General features: G+C 53.4%; 1 protein-coding gene across 3 annotated transcripts in view; it reads right to left on the reverse strand.

Moving 5' to 3' along the window:
• Positions 1-17541, reverse strand: part of FLT4 (fms related receptor tyrosine kinase 4) — a 56941-nt gene that overhangs the window by 22774 nt on the left and 16626 nt on the right. For all 3 annotated transcript variants that reach the window (XM_083798835.1, XM_083798834.1, XM_083798836.1), the window contains exons 2-9: positions 14710-14806; positions 8206-8480; positions 3828-3940; positions 2802-2964; positions 2388-2527; positions 1669-1837; positions 809-926; positions 20-171 (exon numbers count right to left, since the gene is read on the reverse strand). In XM_083798835.1, the coding sequence (XP_083654961.1) occupies positions 20-171; positions 809-926; positions 1669-1837; positions 2388-2527; positions 2802-2964; positions 3828-3940; positions 8206-8480; positions 14710-14806 (1227 nt within the window). The remainder of the gene's footprint in view (positions 1-19; positions 172-808; positions 927-1668; positions 1838-2387; positions 2528-2801; positions 2965-3827; positions 3941-8205; positions 8481-14709; positions 14807-17541) is intronic.

Genomic DNA, 17541 nt, shown 5'->3' on the forward strand with positions numbered 1-17541 from the left:
CCCTGGCCCCCTCCCTTACCGTTGACGATTAACTGGAGGCTGATGTGCTTCTCCAGCCCTGCCAGCCTGTTCCTCAGAACCAGCGTGTATGTCCCAGCGTGCTGCTCCGACACATCCTTGATCTGCATTGAAGATTGAGATTGCTTGGGAATTAGCTTCCCGTCCTTGTACCTGCGGGGAGGCAGAGAGAAAATGCAGCCACGGAGAGGAAGTGTCCCACCGGCAGCCAGGCAGGGGCTTGCTGGTCCCCACCAAAGCACGGTCCTCTATGGAGGGTCCCCTGGGCCTTCCTCAGACCTGAGTTACGGGTCTGCACATTGTCCTTTGTGGATGTGTGTGAGGTTGGCAGTGTTGTGACTTAGCCTCAGGCACGGCTTGGGCGCAAAGCTCCCAGCTAGCTCTGGAGGAAGCTCAGCGTGATGCAGGACACAATCCCTCTCTCTTGCTCCTCTGGGCAGCTGTGATTCCTGCTGCAGGGGCATGAGGGGGCAGCTCCTGTGGGAGCTCCATGTGGCCTCTCCAGACAGCACAGAGCTGCCAAACCAGGCCAATACCTTTGCTGCTTCTCCCCCATACCTCACGTCCTCACCCCTCAAGCTGTGCTGCTGAGAGCTAGGGCAGGTCAACCATGGGGAAATACCCCAGGAACATGGGCAGCCCTCCATGGGTGGAAAAAGGTGACATTTGGGACAACCTTGGCCTCAGAGAGAACTAGCAAGGAGGCCAGGCTAGGCTTTCCTCTTGGGCAGGGGGAAGGAGAAGAGAAGAGGAGAGGAGAAAGTGTCTTGGGCCAAGAAAGGTGCGTTACCACTGGAAGTCTGGTGGGGGGTAAGCCACGACTTTCACCGGCAGCTTCACAGCTTCGTCTCCTGCAGTGGCTTCTATCACCGGGCCCTTCCTCCACTCCACGTTGATGAAGGGCTTTTCTGCAAGAGAAGAGGTGAGTATGGAGGAGGAGGCACAAAGAGTCGGGCCGTCACCAAGCTGTGTGCTTCCCACAGGATCAAACAGCAAGGACCAAGGCCAGCTGGGGCACTGTAGCAGAACAGGCAGAACTGACTTTTGCTGCTGTGATGATGAAGTCAAAATAACTGAAATCTGCTATAGTTCCCTCTGCCTGTACAACCTCCAGCCCCTCTTCCCCCTTCCTGTTCCCAGCAGAGCCCCTGTTGCTGGAGCAGAAGGGGACAGAGGGATGGGTGCCAGGCAGGGCCACCAGCACAACGCTGCAGCTCCGGCAGCTAATGAGCTGCCTCTGCCCCTCTGCTGGAAGCCATCAGGGCTTCAGGGAGGCTGGGCTGACCCCGACCTTTCCACTGCCAGGAGCAGGCTGCCCAGTGCTGATGGTGCCTTGTGTGCCTGGAGGTGACACACAGTCTGTGCAGCATGCCTTCCTGCTGTCATTTGGGCCAATGTGGTGTTTGCATTTCTCCTTCTATCACCATTGGGACATCCTGCTGAGTGTGACTGTGCTCCCAGTGTGGTGCTAGAGCGCAGAAGGGCTGAGGAACTGGGAGAAAGCTGGGTCTCACTAAAGCAGGGTGGGATGGAAACGCAGGAGCCCCACTACTAAGCACTGGGCCGAGCCCTTCCTAAAAGATGTGGAGATTACTCTGCCTGTGGCTTGGCTCTGGCCATGGCTCTGCGAGGGAGCAGAAGGCACCTTACCGTGCACAATGACGTCGGTGCTCTCCTCCAGCATCTGGGCGCCGTTGGTGGCAGTGCACGTGTACTTGCCCAGGTCCTGCTGGCTGACATTGTGCAGGGTCAGGATACTGGAGAGCTCCGTGTGCGTCTGCAGGGACCGGCGCTCCGGCTCTATCACTGCTCGCTGTGTCTGGTGGGAGATTGCAGAGAACAGGGCGTGAAAGGTATCAAAGGGATAGGGTTGTACAGGCGGGATCCTCATAAATGCATTTCTTGCTGTCCAGTGTTTGTCTCTCCCCAGAAAGGCATCTCCACCACTGACTGCAGATGGGAAGGCAGTGAGCCCTGTGTGACTGACTGACCAAGGCTGGGTAAGAGTTTAGCACAGGTTTTGCTCTGATCCGCAGCCCAGGAACTAGGTTGGAGCCATGTATGTATGTGAACACCATAATGCCCTTGGGGAACTCCCTTGTTTCGCTGTTCACAAGAGCCAGACTCTGCCACAGAAGGAAAACACAGGGGGAAGGGATCCTCTTGCAGGCTCTTGCTAAACCTGGGCTGTGAGACTAGAATAGCTCCTGTCTATCCAAGCCACGGATGCTTGGTCTGTATATACACTGGTGGAAGTGAAGCCAGTATTTGCCCTGCCAATGATGCCAAGAAGAACAGTGAATGTGCAGGACGGGACAACTCAGAGGGAAGTGTTTCAGTGCATGGGGAGCTGCCCTGTTTGCCAGTACCTGTTTGCCAGGGTAAGTCCACTGGAAGCGGACACCTGAGTTGAACTCGGCCCATACTGTGCAGTTCAAGACCAGCTTCTCTCCCACGAGCAGCTCCATGGCTTTCTTGGGGTACAGCTGGATGTCGTACAGTTCACTCCCTGATGCAGAAGAGGCAAGGAAAAGACATTTCTGATCTATTGATTCTTTGAAGTTGGGATGTGTCTCAGAAAAGCAGTGCAAAACAGAAAAGCAACCTGGGAATCTGCAGCTCGGACTGTGCAGTTACAGGAGGCTTGGGCATGAACTCGTGCTGCTGAGTGTATCTCAGCATGGCACACAGCAGAGTCTGTGGAGCTAGACAGGGCCATAACAACCCCATGAACTACACCGGAGGACTGCAGACCGTCCCCCTGCGCTTTCCCAAACCTTCACCTGCTATATGGATGATGAAGAAGTTGGATTTGAAGACCTTCTTGTCGATGACAGTCTCGCACTGGACGAACAAGGAGTCCCTGATCAAGTGCGTGGGTACCTGCACACCTTTCTTGTTGTCCCAGAAAACGCTTTTCCTGTCGGGGTGGATGAGGGAATTTTGCTGGAAAAAACAACATGTTTGCCAAGTGAAATGAGAGGGTAACAACATTCCCACCCCACCTCTTCCAGGCTTCATGCTGGCTAACACCTCCCTTTGGTGGAGCGAAATTATGCAGCATCACGCTACGCTGGCCTCCTGCTCTCTCCCCCAGAGGGTTTGTCATCTAGGAATTGCAGCCTCCCCTAAACCCCAAGCGGCTGTATCCTGCGCTGCGAGCCTCCCCATCCGCACAGCAGGCCAGAAACTTCCAGGAATGGAAACTGATAGTGATAGCTAAGGAAACTGATGCTGATGTCCCAAACATCAGCCCAATTGGGGTGAGGGCTGACCTTGGGTAGTGTCCTTCCCGGGCAAGGGAAAGGCCCCTGGCCCCTGGAGTGTCCCTGGAGGCCTTTGTACAATAGTAACACTCATCCTGGAAGGATGTATTTACATTGTAAAAAAAAAAAAAAAAAGGTATAAGCAAGCTGATAATAGAGTTGTTTTTAGTGAACAGCCCCAGAGAGCCGCAGCCTTCTCCCCATGGGGATGCTGACCACCTAGGGGGTTTGCAGATCACAGAGACCAGAGCAAAGAGGCAATGCTATGGGATTAAAACAAAGCCCTGTTTTGTTTCATAGAGCTCCAGGGAAGAGGAGCAAGGTTGGCAGGAAACCCACAGGATCTGCCCAAGGGAACTGGACAACACCACTTCAACCAGCAAATAAAATGAGGAAGCCAGTGGCTTGTACTTTCCATGGAAAATGTATCCCATGCATTTTCCATTCCTGGCAGTGCCTGTCCTGCTTCCACTCAGGCAATTACAAATGCACAACAAATGCAATGCATGTCAGTCCCCAGCCTCCCACTAAAGGAGCTCTCACCGAGATCAGAGTGACGTTAAGGTCTGGGATGGACACCAGGCACGGTACCCAAGTGTTCTCCTTCTTGCTGATGAGGAGTGTTTCCGGCTTGTTGATAAATGGCTGTTCGAAATCTAAAAGACACAAGGAATACAAAACTAAAAAGAGGCAAGAGAAGAAGTGGGAAGAGGGAGGAACCAGAAGAATAGGAGGCTTTCTGGCTTTCTTTAATGCAGCATGAGCTTGCCAGAGGGAGTGGTGCTGAGCGGGTCAGCCCCATCTGCGATGTGCAACAGCCAGCAGAGACATCCTGAACGCAAAGGGAGCAGCCTCTGGGTGCGTGCCTGGGCTGGCCGATTCCCCCACGCCAAACACCGTTCAGGTGGAGCGGCACTTCTCTGCCATTTGGGCAGTGCTGGAAACGACCTCCCCTTTCCTGGCCCCTTCGAGGTCTCTGCCTGGGTCTGACCCTTTGTGAAAGCGGCGGCGCTCAGCGCCTGCCCAGCTGGTGCCCGCGCGTGGCCCCGTGCTGGGGCCAGGCGTGGGGCTGTGCCGCCCTGGCGCGGCGGCAGGCAGCGCGACCTTCCCGGGCGAGGAAGTGATCCGCAGCTACATGGTATGCAGATGTCATCCTGCAGCCATCCCGGCCGGCAGATAAACAGATGAGCTGAGATTTCCAGGGCTGCCACCCCGCTGCCTCCTAACTGCTGCAAGCGCAAATATTGACAGGAAGAGCAAAACCGCCCGAAATTAATCAGCAAAGTGACTTGGCGAGTCCAGGGGCGTCACACTGAACTCCTCCACATGGAGCCAGCGCCGAGAAGGAATGTGTTTGCAGAGGGGTCTGTCCTGGCCCGCTCAGCACGTTGCCTGTGTGGGGCTCCACTTGGGTTGACAGCAGCGTGTAGAGATCTCCCACGGCCCTGAGCCATCGTGCCAGGCACCAAGCAGCCACGGAGCACCAAGAGCTGGCAAGCTAACAGGGCAGCACAGTCCCTGTTTTGGGTTCTTCCTCACTGGAAAGCGCTGGTGAGACCAAGATGCAAAATACATTTCTATCCTAAGCCACGTCCAGACAGAGGGTTGAAAGGGTGAGGTTTGTCTTGCAGTACCTCCTGCTGAGGCACTTGCTCACCTGTCTGGCAGTGCTTTTCTTTAAAAATCATATTTCGCTTGGAGGGGTTTTCTACTCTTTGGACCCTCCCAAATAGGGCACAGAAGCAGCAGCAGCCCCTGAGGTTGACTAAGTGGGATGAAGACAAAATTGGAAGAGAGAGTGAATTACAGAAGAGTGCTTGGTGTCCCCTGGCAGTGCCTCACTGATGGATGATTTCTTCTGAAATAGCAGCCACCGCCTGCCCATTTCGACAGGGACACATGCATCAAGGGATGCTCTGAACACAGGCTGGTCCCTGCTGTCTCTGATGCCTGCTCTGGCCAGCATCCTTCCTCTGTAACAGTCATGCCTGTGGAAGCACCCACCCAGCATGTGGTCATGTCTGGCTTTGTTAAAGGAAACCATCCCCTGGGTGAGGGGGAGGTCCATAAGGAAGCGGTGGGTCCCCACCTGGGAGACGGGGGGTTCCCCCAGGGAGCTGCTTCTGGTATGCTGGAATCAGACTACATGACCCCAGCAGCCTTAAAGGCTCTTTATTCACCTGGACTGCAGCTAAACCATTGTTTTCAAGGGACTGCGGCATGAAGAGGGCTGCTTGTCCAGCCTGAGACTCCTTTCCTGTGCTAGCCAATCCCTAAAGCTGCCCATCTAAAATGACAAGTCAAAGATGAAGGCAGTAATCATCCCCATCTGGGGATTCTGCTGCTCAAGTCACATTAGGTCCAACTCAATCCAACCCAGTGCTCACACTGTTAAGTGCATAAGGGAATTTATTTCAATTTTTGGTCTATAAAACTGCTGCTACAGTCATAGTTATGCTGCAAAAACCTGCTCTGGGTGCAATGTGTTTTTCTACAGCTTAGGGGAAACAAACCACACACAGGAAGCGTATTGGTCAGCTCTTAATGAAAATAGGGTGCCCACAGAATCCTTATCTTTATTTCCTGGGGTTTTGTACTAGTGCAGAATTGCTGTCTTCTGAAATCACAGATTTGTTTCGAAGTGTGAACATGTTCCTCATTCCTTTCCCAAGCCCTGGGCACGTGAGAGGGAGGAGGCACACAACTGCCAGAGGTGAGAGACTCTGAGGTCCCCTCCAAGCTCAAAGGGTAGCCAAGAACTAACTGATTTACTGGGCAGGTCCTGCTGCCAACAAGTCGTGATTCATGCACTACCTCCCCTTCTGATCACATCACATATTTTCTATAAGGCTGTCTTAATGGGTCGGATGGGAATAATTTAGCGTCGTCTTCATTAATATATGCTAAGCCTTATGAGATGGGGGCTGTAAGTATCCTATTCCACCCTGATGAGGCATTCGGTATGGTTACAGCACTATCTGTAGGTGTAATAAAACACACACCTAACCAGACATGTGGGAAATGAGACATGAGTTCACTTGAAAACTGAGTTGCAGGTAAAATACAGAAGAGCCCATGTTTCCAGCCAAACGCAGATATTTTGTTCCTGGCAATTTCACCAAGCTCTTAACATGAGAAATGCGGCTGGTGGATAAATCCGTGGTCTGATCGTGCTGTCTCCGAACATCCCCAACACTTACATCAGCCCTTCCAAACTCTCCAGGGACAGTTTCACATTGCAGTCCGGTTCAGCAGGACAGGCAGGGCTTTATCTGGATGCTCTGCAATGGCTACGGTTACTGTATGCCTGGGCTTTCCTGGACATGTCACTTCTCCTGCCCGGGAAGTCTGTCCAGGCGGACCCTGAGGTTTCCTGGATGTTTGATAGCCATAACAGGGCACAGCCTGATCGGAATGAGTACGAACATGTGTTTTGTAGCCATGTGCAAAGCAACACTGGGAGGTGTTGGCTGGATCTGTTGCACGAATGCTGTCCACAGGCACCCTGTGAGTCCCATGCACCCTGACAGCGTGGGATTTATTGCCCTTAAGCTACGTCGTACATGCACGCTTGCTGTTCTCTGGTAAACAGGAGAGCCATCACCAAGCTGCAGATGAGGCTGAGGTGAGAAAAGGTGGACAAGGGGACAAAGAAAGGGGCATTTATTGGATTGCACATCCACACCTGACTTGAAACACTTGGAGATTTGAAATCCAAATTTTTTAAAAGGGAAATCCACATCCATAGAGAAACCAGGGTCTTGCAAAAGCACACCCTGCTGTAAGCCTGTTAGGTTGCACTTATTTTCAGCTACACGTGTAAGCAGCTCTCAGCCTCCATCCTGATGCAATGCTCCAGAACATCTGGATGCCCCTGTCCAACTCACAGATGTCTTCTCACAACATTCCTGGGACCCAGGGAAGCTCTGTCCTGTTCTAGGATGAGTAGCAGAGCCCCCAGTAAGATGAAGTAATTGCCCAAACAGACTCCAATTCCTGTCCAGCAGCTGCCCAGCTTTTTCTGATGTGCCCCTAACATTTTTCTATGCATAGTTGCAGAGGCAAATTTGGCTTTGCCTTGGGACTTCTGAAAAACGCATCTTGTGTGTCATGACCTGCCTGGCTCGTGACAACTGCACCAACTAATAAATGGGGGCGGAAAGAGAAATAGCTCGGCCAACTGTTTCCAGGGGACAGTGCTCATTTATCTTTCTGGAGTGTGCTGAAAGCGGTGGGGGAGACAGCGAAGGGGGAGCCCCTGGGGCACAGGGAAGCCGAGAATTGGCCCTGCAGCCCCTTGCTGAGCTGAGGTCCGGGCTCCAAGCTTGGCAGAGAGCCCTCCTCCTCAAAAACACATCCCTTAACCCTGTCTGCAGGGGCAGCTGCTGCACAGACAGCACGGAAAGGAACATGTGGGGCTGCCGTAGGGAAGCAGCTCCAGGGCCATTCCAGCTTGGGGACAGGAGGAGGCTGCACACAGCGAGTCTGTGCTGCTCCTCCTCTCCCCCTCTCGGTCTCAGCTTTATGGAGCATTATCATCCCTAGCCCCGTTCCGCCTCTAGCATCTCTGAGAGCCCCCAGCTGCCCAGAAGCTAACTCTTGTGCTTTTTTTAGCGGCAGAGCGTCTCTGAGGCCTGGCTCCTGCTCCTTAAATTCCTGCATTCCAGCCTGGCTGGAGTGATGCCCCCAGGCCGGGACATAATTGAATCCCAGGCGCTGCTGCCATCCCCCAGAAGTGGACGGATATTGCTTTCTTCTCAGCGTGAGGAGCCAGCCCTTGGCCCCTTCCCCAAGCCTGCTGCAGCCCCACTCTGCCCTGGGAGGCTGGCGGGCACGTCGGGCTTTTTAAACTTTCGGATTTTGTGCTGGTGCCTAGGCTGCACCTGAGCTCCCCCAGCACACACCGCCGGACGGCTCTTACCTCTCACGAAGACGTAGGCGCTGACCGCTGTGGTGCCCTCGATTTTGGCATCGATGTACTTGTAGTAGCAGCGGTAGTAACCCGTGTCGTTCGCCTGGGTCTCCGTCAGCACCAGGACTTTGCAGTACGGCTTCGTGCCGGTCCCCTCGCAGTCTTCTTCCCGGATTGCCCGGCCAGCACTGGGGGCTGCCGAGGCCACGAACTCGGTCTCCTTCTCCTTCCCGGTGGGGTCCACCTTGCCCCCAGGCCACGACCACTCCAAAGGATGCTGTCCTCTGGCCAAGGGCAAAAAGAAGAGTTAGCTTTGGGGCAAGCAGAGTGAATGTGGTGGGGGTTTAATGGCCCCACGCTCCCCTCCCACACGCATGCACGGCTCTGCTCATAACCCAAACAGCCACTGCTCTCGGGCTGTGGCTTGGAGGAACAGCCCTCCTCCATGGAGAAAAACAAGTGCGAGGAGGTGGCAAGCAGCTTCACTGAGCGCCAGGCAGGCAGGGGCTGGTCCCCTTCCCTGGGTCACCTCCTGGGTATGCAAGGTATCAGCCTGCTCAAAAGCAAGTCTCCTGCTCCCATGACTTTGTCCTACTGATACTGAAAACAGTATAGGGAGCCATACAGGGCCCTGAGGGAAAGGATCCATTTATTCTCTATTCTCTCTCATTATTAAAAGGGTCCAAAGCTATTAAGAAAACACACGGATGTGATGAGTTCCCTTGGCTCAGTGCAGCTGCTGGCTGGGACTCGTGGGGTGATGAATGGAGCGGGAAGCAGAATGAGGGAAGGAGAGCAGACTGGAAAGAAAGCGAGGAAGAGAAAAGCAGGGGGGAGTCAGGGATAAAGGAGAGCGAGGAGAAAACAAAGGGAGGCTCAGCTGATTGCCTTCTGTTCAGCTGCCGGCGGCATTTCCTTCCCCGCTGCCATGGGAGGGGGTTCCCTGCCCTGCCCAGCTCTCTGCAGCCCCCAAACCCCATCCTCCTCCCCGCTGGCTGGGGCTGCTGCCCCTTCCCTCCTCCGCAGACTCGAGGACAGGCACCCAGCTGCAGGGCACGACCGCACAGCCTGTTCCCCAGCCTTGCACCCAGAGGGGCCCAAAGACAAACAGCAAAATCCAGGAATTGCAAGAAAGGTCCAGACAGAGCGTGCTTGTGTGTATTTATATACGGCCAAGGCTCTCCAGTGCAGGAGGTTTGTATATGCACATGTACGCACGGGCGCCCTACCACAGCTTGCTACAATTGCACTTGTTTACTACAAACAAAACAAGCTTTTATTCCGTGCTGGAAGTTTCCTCCTGTGAAATCAGAGCCCCTTTCAGAAGATGGCCCAGTGGACGCTTGAAAGTTTGCCAGTGTAGCTGAGAGTCACTTAAGAATGCGCAGAAAAGAAATGGAAAACAAGAAGACATCGCAAGAGACAGCTGTGGGGGCAAAAAATGGCTTTTTGTCGCACTGTTTGCTCTATTAGGGGCAACTGGGTTCATCTTTTATGCAAGTTGGGAATGGGCATGTTGGCACAGGCAGCTCCTCTGCCAGGGGACTGCCAGGGCAGGTCTGGGACAGATGCTTTTAAGCACAGCCAGACCGTGACTGTCATCAATAGCTGGATCCAGACGGCAAGGGACAGCGAGGAGGAAGCGAGATAAGGTGCCATTGGAGGGCACAATGGCTCAGACGCAGTCAGGACAGGATTTCTGTCCAAGCGTGGGGGGAAAGACGTGCCCCTTTGTGTTTGTCTTCAGCAGCTGATTTGTCTTCCTGCAGATTTCGCTCTTCCAGCTCCCGCTGCCTGGCTCACTGCAGATGAGTTCGGAGGCAGCATGCTGCAAAGTCCCTGTGCCGCCAGCTACAAGGGCTCTGGGGGCACCACCAGGCTCCTGGGGACAGCCCCTCTAACACAGCTCAAACTTCTGCGTTCATTAAAAATGCCATCAGTGCCTGAGACAGGACGAGAACTACAGCCCTGGCAGTTTGTGCCCACGAAGCACAGCAGGCTTCTCCAAGGGATCAGTCTCACAAACGCTTCAATAAAAACAGAACTGTTGAATTTTGAGCTTTTCCCCTCCTATGCATGCACGTGGAAAAATAATAGTAAATCTCATTTCCAAACCAGTAACATCCAGCAGCCTCTGTGCAAGCCCATTGCTCCTGTGCCCATGTCCCCACCGCATCGGGTGCAGAGCGCATCCTGGTCCCGCTCTCAAAGCAGAGCTGAGTGCTCCAGGCCCCAGTTGTGCAAAGGAGCCCCGAAGCCCTTTGCGTTTGCTCAAGCATTTTTGGCACTCCGCGTGGAGCAGGGCAATTGTACAAGTCTCCAGCGTTTCCGCTTTCTGTTTGTTTACCCACTGGGATTTTCACGCATTATCAGATCCACTTGTTTTATTAACCATCAAGGCTAGCAGTAGCTGAGTGACACGTATTTGTATAAACACGGATGGGCCAGTACAAACAGACCTGACAACCAGCCTGCGGGCGGCTCTGAACCGAGGCATTCCTTGCATCATGTGCTGCTCAACCAGCTCCAGTGGGGACACAATGCATAGATGTTAGAGTCCAAGTTAGTGTCGCTGCTGTGTTAAGAGGACTGGAAGAAGGCAGCGATGAGGGCAGGCCAGGCTCACCTGGATTTTGCTCTGAATCTACCCTCTGCATTTGGGAAAAGGGCCAGGCAACAGTTTTGGACTGTTCTCTGCCTCCTATTTGTCACCTTTGAAGATTTTTTTTCCCCAAGTTGTTTTCTTTCAGCTCAGTGATAACATGTCTCTGGGCAACGGAGCCTGCTGATGCCAGCTGGAAACAGTTGCACTGTATGCTTCTCTACAGCTGTTTTCCTAAATCTTTTGGGGACAGATGCTCTTCAAAGGAGACATTGCAATTGGCACCACTTTTCTTCAATCCTCTTTGAAGCTCCCGAGCGTGGTATGATGGGCAAAGCTGGCTGTGGCTTAGCTGGGATAAGACAGATCCCCCCCCCCAGCACCACAGAGGATGCTCACAGCAGCCACACGTATGTAGGAGAGAGCAGCAGGTGGTGTGTGTCCCTGCACACCGCTCCAGAGCAGTCATGGCAAAGCATTGTCTTGTCCTCAGGCTGCTACAGCCTCGCTGCAGTGCTCATTTCCTCTGCAGGAGCCAAGAGGGCTTTAGGGTCAAATACTTCCTTTCTGCTAAAGTAGGGTTTGTGCATCCACAAGCATCTACGAGTCGGCTCTATTAACAAGTTATTGGGCAGCAAAGGACACCCTTGCCCTTCCCTTTCTAAATACCAGGGCTGCGTGATGCTCCCTCTCTGCCAAGGCGCCCAGCACCTGCAGGATGGGAAAGGATGGGATGGCTGGGGCTGGGCTGGCACAGGCAGGACCAAGACAATGCCTCCAGAGGTTTCTGCTTTTGTGCAGCCAGCTCCTGTGGGCTCTGCTCCAATATTCATGAGGCAGAACGGCACAGGCTCCCCGCTTCTCCCCAGCGCAGGCTGCTGAGGGCATGAATGCAGAGATTCACAATACGCTTTCCTTCCTTCACAGGACGGGAACTAATAAAAGACGCACTGTCCATCGACTCCTTCACCCTGCTGTGCCACATGCCTAGATCAAGACATCACTGTGGCTCTCAGCCAGCCCTGGCATGATCTGTATTTTAGGGAATGCTCCTATACAGGTCCCCCGCTCTGTCCAAACTTTTCAAGAGTGCGTTGCACTGGGTGATGGGGGAACGTGCCTGCATGCGGGGACGTGTGAAAAAGCAGAGCATCCAGTGACTCCTCGTGGGTATGCTGCATTTTTGGGCCTCTGTTAAACGTGCCCAGCTCCAGAAGCATCGCTTTTCCCGTGGCCTGGCATGGGCTCCGGTCACTGATGAGGTGAGGCAGGCTGTGGGTCAGGAGCTGCGGGTGTGTGAGATCCAGGCTGAGCTGCGGGGGAGCCTGAGAGCACAGCCGGCTGCGGGACTCTCACGCTCGGTGGGTGAAGCTTGAGAGGTCTCAGGGGAGTCTCACACGGTGGGGGTTTGAGCTCAGCTTTCTGCTGCAGCACTGCTTCGAGCGGGCTCATGCTCCTGGCTCCAGGGCAGCTCGAAGAGCAGCCAGAGGACATTGTTCTCAAGGGAAGAGCAAGGTCAAACTGAAGCCACCTCCAACGTGATGCTCAGCAAAGAATCCCTGGATCCTGGATCTGATTTTGTATTTGTTTCTGCCCTACCCTGCCCCATCACCCTCTCCTTTGCCTGTTCTCTTGGTGGTCTGCGTGTTTTTCCCTTTAGCTCCCATTAACACAAGCCAGGTTTTCCCAGGGTGGGCCATGGTCCAGAGGAGAGGTTGGAGTAGCAGCTGGGTGTAATTAGAGATCCAGGGACCAGGAAAGATTTACTTTCATTCAAATTAAGTAACTGTGTCCCACAGGCAAAATCCTCTCCTCAAGACATTAGGCAAATTCAGGCTTGATGGCTCACAGGGAGATGGGGAACCTCTGAGCTACGCGGGAGGTGCTGAGACTTGTCACCTGTGGGTGGTGTAAAGGACACTGTACAACCCCAGAGGAGCACATCTGGAGTAGCAGGATGCAGAGGCAGAGGACAGCCAGGGAGCACACGGGCAGAGGGTGCATGGGTTTTAGTGCTGTTTGCAGATGGCCCTGCTGCTCTTCAGTTGTCCAGTTCAGTCGCACATAGCATTTGTGAGCCAAGGGCAGGAATGTTCCTTGTTTGTCTCAGCTGTGTCAATGCCAGCACACTCTGTGGATGCTGCCTGTTGAGCCTGAAAGAGAAACCTTGGCACTTCAGCAGGAAATGGGGAGCTTGCTGCCACTTGGACAGCCTCTGCAGTTTGTATGATATTCCCTGAAAGGGCAGGACATGCGGAGTCAGTGCTGGAAATAGGATTTTTTTTCCCACTTCATGGGATTTTCCTTCACATTAATTGACACCTAACAAGCGCACAAGGAAAGGGCAATCTTGTCCTTCCCAGTCAGGAGGGTGACCTGAACAGAAAGGCTTTCCAATTCATGTTGCTACATAGGTATGTTCATGCCTGACTGCGGAAGACGCTTTCTTTAACAACACCTTGAACTTCAGTATGTCTTTTAGCATCGGGTCAATGTGCAATCAACAGGGCTGTCCCTGTTATGGATGTCAACAGGTCATCCCTCGGCTTCCCTGCCTGAAGCTGCATTAACAACACAGGTGTTTCATTGTGCATGATATGCACAGTAAATGTGCAGTGGGTGATGGTGGCCAGAAGTGTCTAGGGTGACCTGGGCACGCCTTGCTGGGTCTGCTGCACACAGGGTCTCCCTAGGTCTTGTACCACACGCGAGGTACAACTTGAGAGGACTGCCAATATCTCTCTGGGGCTATAGGCACATGGGGGAAGCAGAGGTGGCCTTGTCTGCTAGGGCAGCTACCAGGCAGCATGCACAGGCACCCCGCTCTCTGGGAATCCTCAAGGCCACCATATGAACAAGCCCACGAATGCTTAGCTTCCCAGACCAGGTGGAATCAGTTCACTGTGGACATAACAGTCTTTCCTCTGTCCCTATTCCCTGGCTATGAAAGGATTCACAAAGTAAGAGTAATGCCATCTGTTCCAGGAAAAGTTAAATATGTTTGTGACAAGACATGAACACAATACAAGCCAAGTGTTTGTAGTAATTGCTCTGTGGTTATATATAACACTGAGAAATACCCATTTGAGGCCCTGCTGAATTTATACCCCCATTGGGCCCTAGCACTCAGATCCCAGGCACAGATCTGCTTTCAGCTGCTGGAGGGAAAGTCCAGCTTTCTCAGAAGAACTGATTCCCCCCCCCGCCCCACCTTTTTTTCTGGGGGGTTCTTTTTAAGATAGGTAGTGGTGAGAACACATGCAGCCAAATGTTCAGCATGGGACAAATGACAAATCAGTTTAGACACAACACCTCAGACCCACAGTCTCCAACGTGACCAGGGATTCTCCTGGTCCTTTCGAAGAGATATTCACCTGGCCTGGCTGGGGCTTCTCTTCACCCCTGAGTGTACAAGGCAACGCATTAAATCTCAGAAAAGTTGGCAGCCTCTCACAGCAACCACTAAGTGTAGCCTTGCCTTCTCCCAAGGATGTTTCTCCAAGTCCCCCAAATGACCTGCCAGATTTAGAAACCAGAACTCCAACCCTAGCAGCCCCTGATGAAGTGAGAGCAAGCAATGTCACAAAAAAGACTAGAAGAGTTAGGAAGCCAGTTTCCCTAAAAAACTTCCAAGGAAGCTGTCAGATCATGCAAGTGTTTCTCTATCTTCTTTCTGCCTGCAAGACTACAGCAGAGGTTATCACCATCTCCTTTGAGACACCTTCAGCTTCTTTTTCAATTAATTAATCAGATGAATTCACACTGGGTTAATGTGGCAGATTTCTAGCTAGCCGTGCTAATTTGCAGGTGTGCTGCAGCTAAAATCTCTCCGATGGGCTTTCCTTGCCTGGTCCTCCAACACCTACCAGGTATGAGCAGCCTAGGCGGAGCCATGTATGTTTGCAGCTTACCTGCAGGTGATGGTCAGCGTGTCCTTGGCGTTGATGACGTGTTCCTCCTCGGTGATGCTAAGAGTGGGGGGGGTCATAGAATAGCTGCTCACCAGATCTGCGGAGAGAAAGGAGATGATGCAAACATCTGCTAGTCTTGACCCACCACTGTGGGCAGCATCTAGCTGGGCATCACAAGCCCAGACAGGAGCAAAGCCTCTTGAAGGAAACGTCTCCTATGAGACTGCTCCTACAAGAAAATTTAATGCTAGCTCACCGGGACATAAGTGATTCACCCGCAAGCCTCCTAGTTCTAGCAAGCAGCTCTTCAACAACATCTTGAGAGCCAGGGCCTGACAGCTCCTGGGTCCAGATGGACAGACTAGCACAGAGGAGGGCCAGAAAAAGAATGGAAGACCAGAAATCAGGGAGTCCAGCGTTGGTTGTTCCTTACCAGGTGACTTAGGCTGAGCTCACTTGGACTACTGCTCTGAAATGATCGTACCTGCTAACCAGAGAGAGTCTTGCAGGCAATTTTTCTATACATATGTAGTCTGCTGTAATCAGGAGGGACAAAAAATCCACCTGCACAGATACCACAAATACAAAACTCTTGTATTTGTACAGAGAGGCTCTCAGGAAACAGCAGAGCCTTCTCTGGCAGGAGTCACCTATAGTCACCTGGAGGGGACTGTACCTTTGGGGATTACAGCAGCACCCTTTCCTTTGCACCACAGGAATTTCAAGAAATTCACAAAGAGTGAAATTATCCAGGCTTACAGAACGCGCAGATAAACACATTATCACGCACTTCTTCTCCCAGCTTTTGTCTGGGAGAGTCCCACTTCTGGTGTGCTTGCATCTCCGGCATGCAAGACACGCACCCTATGTGAGCTCCTCATGGACAAAACATCTTGAAGTACCGGTTACTCTCAGAGACGTACCCGTTGTTTTTCATTAGCGTGGTGCTTCTGACCGTCATTACTTCGTGATCTTTATCTCAAAACTCCAGCTTCTGGAGACGCAAGATAATTTAAAAGAAAATCCTCAGTGATTGCAAAAGCAAGCAAGCAAACTAACCAGAAATAGAGGGAAAAAAAAAAAAAAAAAAGTTGTGAAATGTGAAAATGTGACTCAGGTAGATGCTAAATGCTAATGAAGAAAAGATTGCAAAAATATGTTGCTAGCTTGATTTTCTATGAAAGTGTGAGGTTTTTGCAACCGTGGTATGCTCATGTCTGTCTCCTTCCCTCATACCATTTAAACCCATTTATCAATTACAGAGAAACCTGGCAGAGATCTCAGGCACACGATGTTTCCAGGGGTTTCACAACCAGCAGGAACACCGTATGACACCTTGAAACCATGGCCTGAGGATGCAGGCCTCCAAAAGGCAGAGCCGCGCCTGCGGGGAAGGCTCCAAACCTGCCCCCAGCTCCTAGAGACACCAAATGGCCACCAGCCCCTCCGGCACCAGGCCTTCGAGGGGCAGTGTGAGGAGCCAGGCCCACGGGGAAGCCAGGGACGGACGTGCCGAGCAGCACTGCCGGCACGGCCAGGCTGGGGCCGCCGGCCTTGTTCTCCCCAATTGTTCTCCATTTCCTTCCCGCCCTCACGCGGCTCCGCAGCGGCCATCCCCGCGGCTGCCCCCATGGCAACGAAGGGGAGCAGGCCATGTTCCCCCCCCCTCCATCTCCTGCCGGGCACAGGGGCATCCCTTGTGTGCATGTGAGGCGGCGTCAGCCCAGCGGCTGCCCTGGCCCTCCTCTGTCTGTATGGTGTCCCCATGGCATGCCCTACAGACGCCGTCTGTCGCAGCGATGAGTCAGCCACGGCAGCAGCCATTGCTTGGTGTTCAACCAGCGAGTCGGGCCGGCGGTGCTTGGCAGCCCCTGTGGAGGACACCCTGCCTCGTGCCTCCACCTCCCCTTCCCCGAGGGAGGGCTTGGGATGTCACACACAAAAATGTGCCCTGTGGCTGTGAAAATAAACAAGCACATTTTTGGTAAAATCCCTTCAAAATGTAACGAGGTTTATTAAAAAAGGCGGGGAGAAATCTGACCGCTAAGCTGCATTTCCTATTAATGCCGGACATGCTTATCCCCGTGCAAACACAGCTCTCCAGATGGCCACCGCCTGTGAGTCCATCGCCCCAGCGAGCAGGGGAAAGACCCAGGCTCGCCATGGGCCTGGCCAGGGCCAGCAAGCTCACTCATCTCTCCGGTGCCCTGGGCAGCAAGCAGCAAGCTGATCCCCAAAGCCTTGCACTACTTGAACCACTAAACCCATGGCCAGGGGCGGTAGGAACCTCTTGGCTGATGCTGTGCAAGCGCCTGCACTGCCGCTGGGCCTGGGGGTGGCAGGAAGGCCGCGGAAGCAACCCCCTGCCTCCCTTCACGTGCCGCTGGGTGACCTGCTGCAAACAGCGCTGGGGGGTGGAAGGGAAGAAAGAAAAACTACGATCTGTGCAGGTTGAGGCTGTGGGATTCCTGCAGATGCATCCTGTCTGCGGCCCTCTGCAAGTACAACAGGAAAAGGAACCGCAGCTCCCTCCAGAAGCACCGCGGTGCAGGGTTAGGGACGCTCCCGCGGCTGGCGGCCAGCTCCAGGCCGGCCCTGGTGGCCGTCCTGCCCCTTCACTGGTCTCAGGCTGATGGCAGCTTTGAGGACTCTCCACACTGGGGCTGGCACCTTGCCGCACCAGCACCCATAGCCACCTGTAGCATCCAGCCGAGGCAAGGGATGCACAGAGCCATTTGCAGCCTGCAAAAGCATCTTCAAGGCCATCAGCTTTCCCAAAAACCAGTCTCCATCCCTCTCTGTGCTTACTAGCTGTATCCATCCCCCTGCTGC

The sequence above is a fragment of the Anser anser genome (assembly GCF_964211835.1).
Source record: "Anser anser genome assembly, chromosome: 14".
NCBI lineage: Eukaryota > Metazoa > Chordata > Aves > Anseriformes > Anatidae > Anser > Anser anser.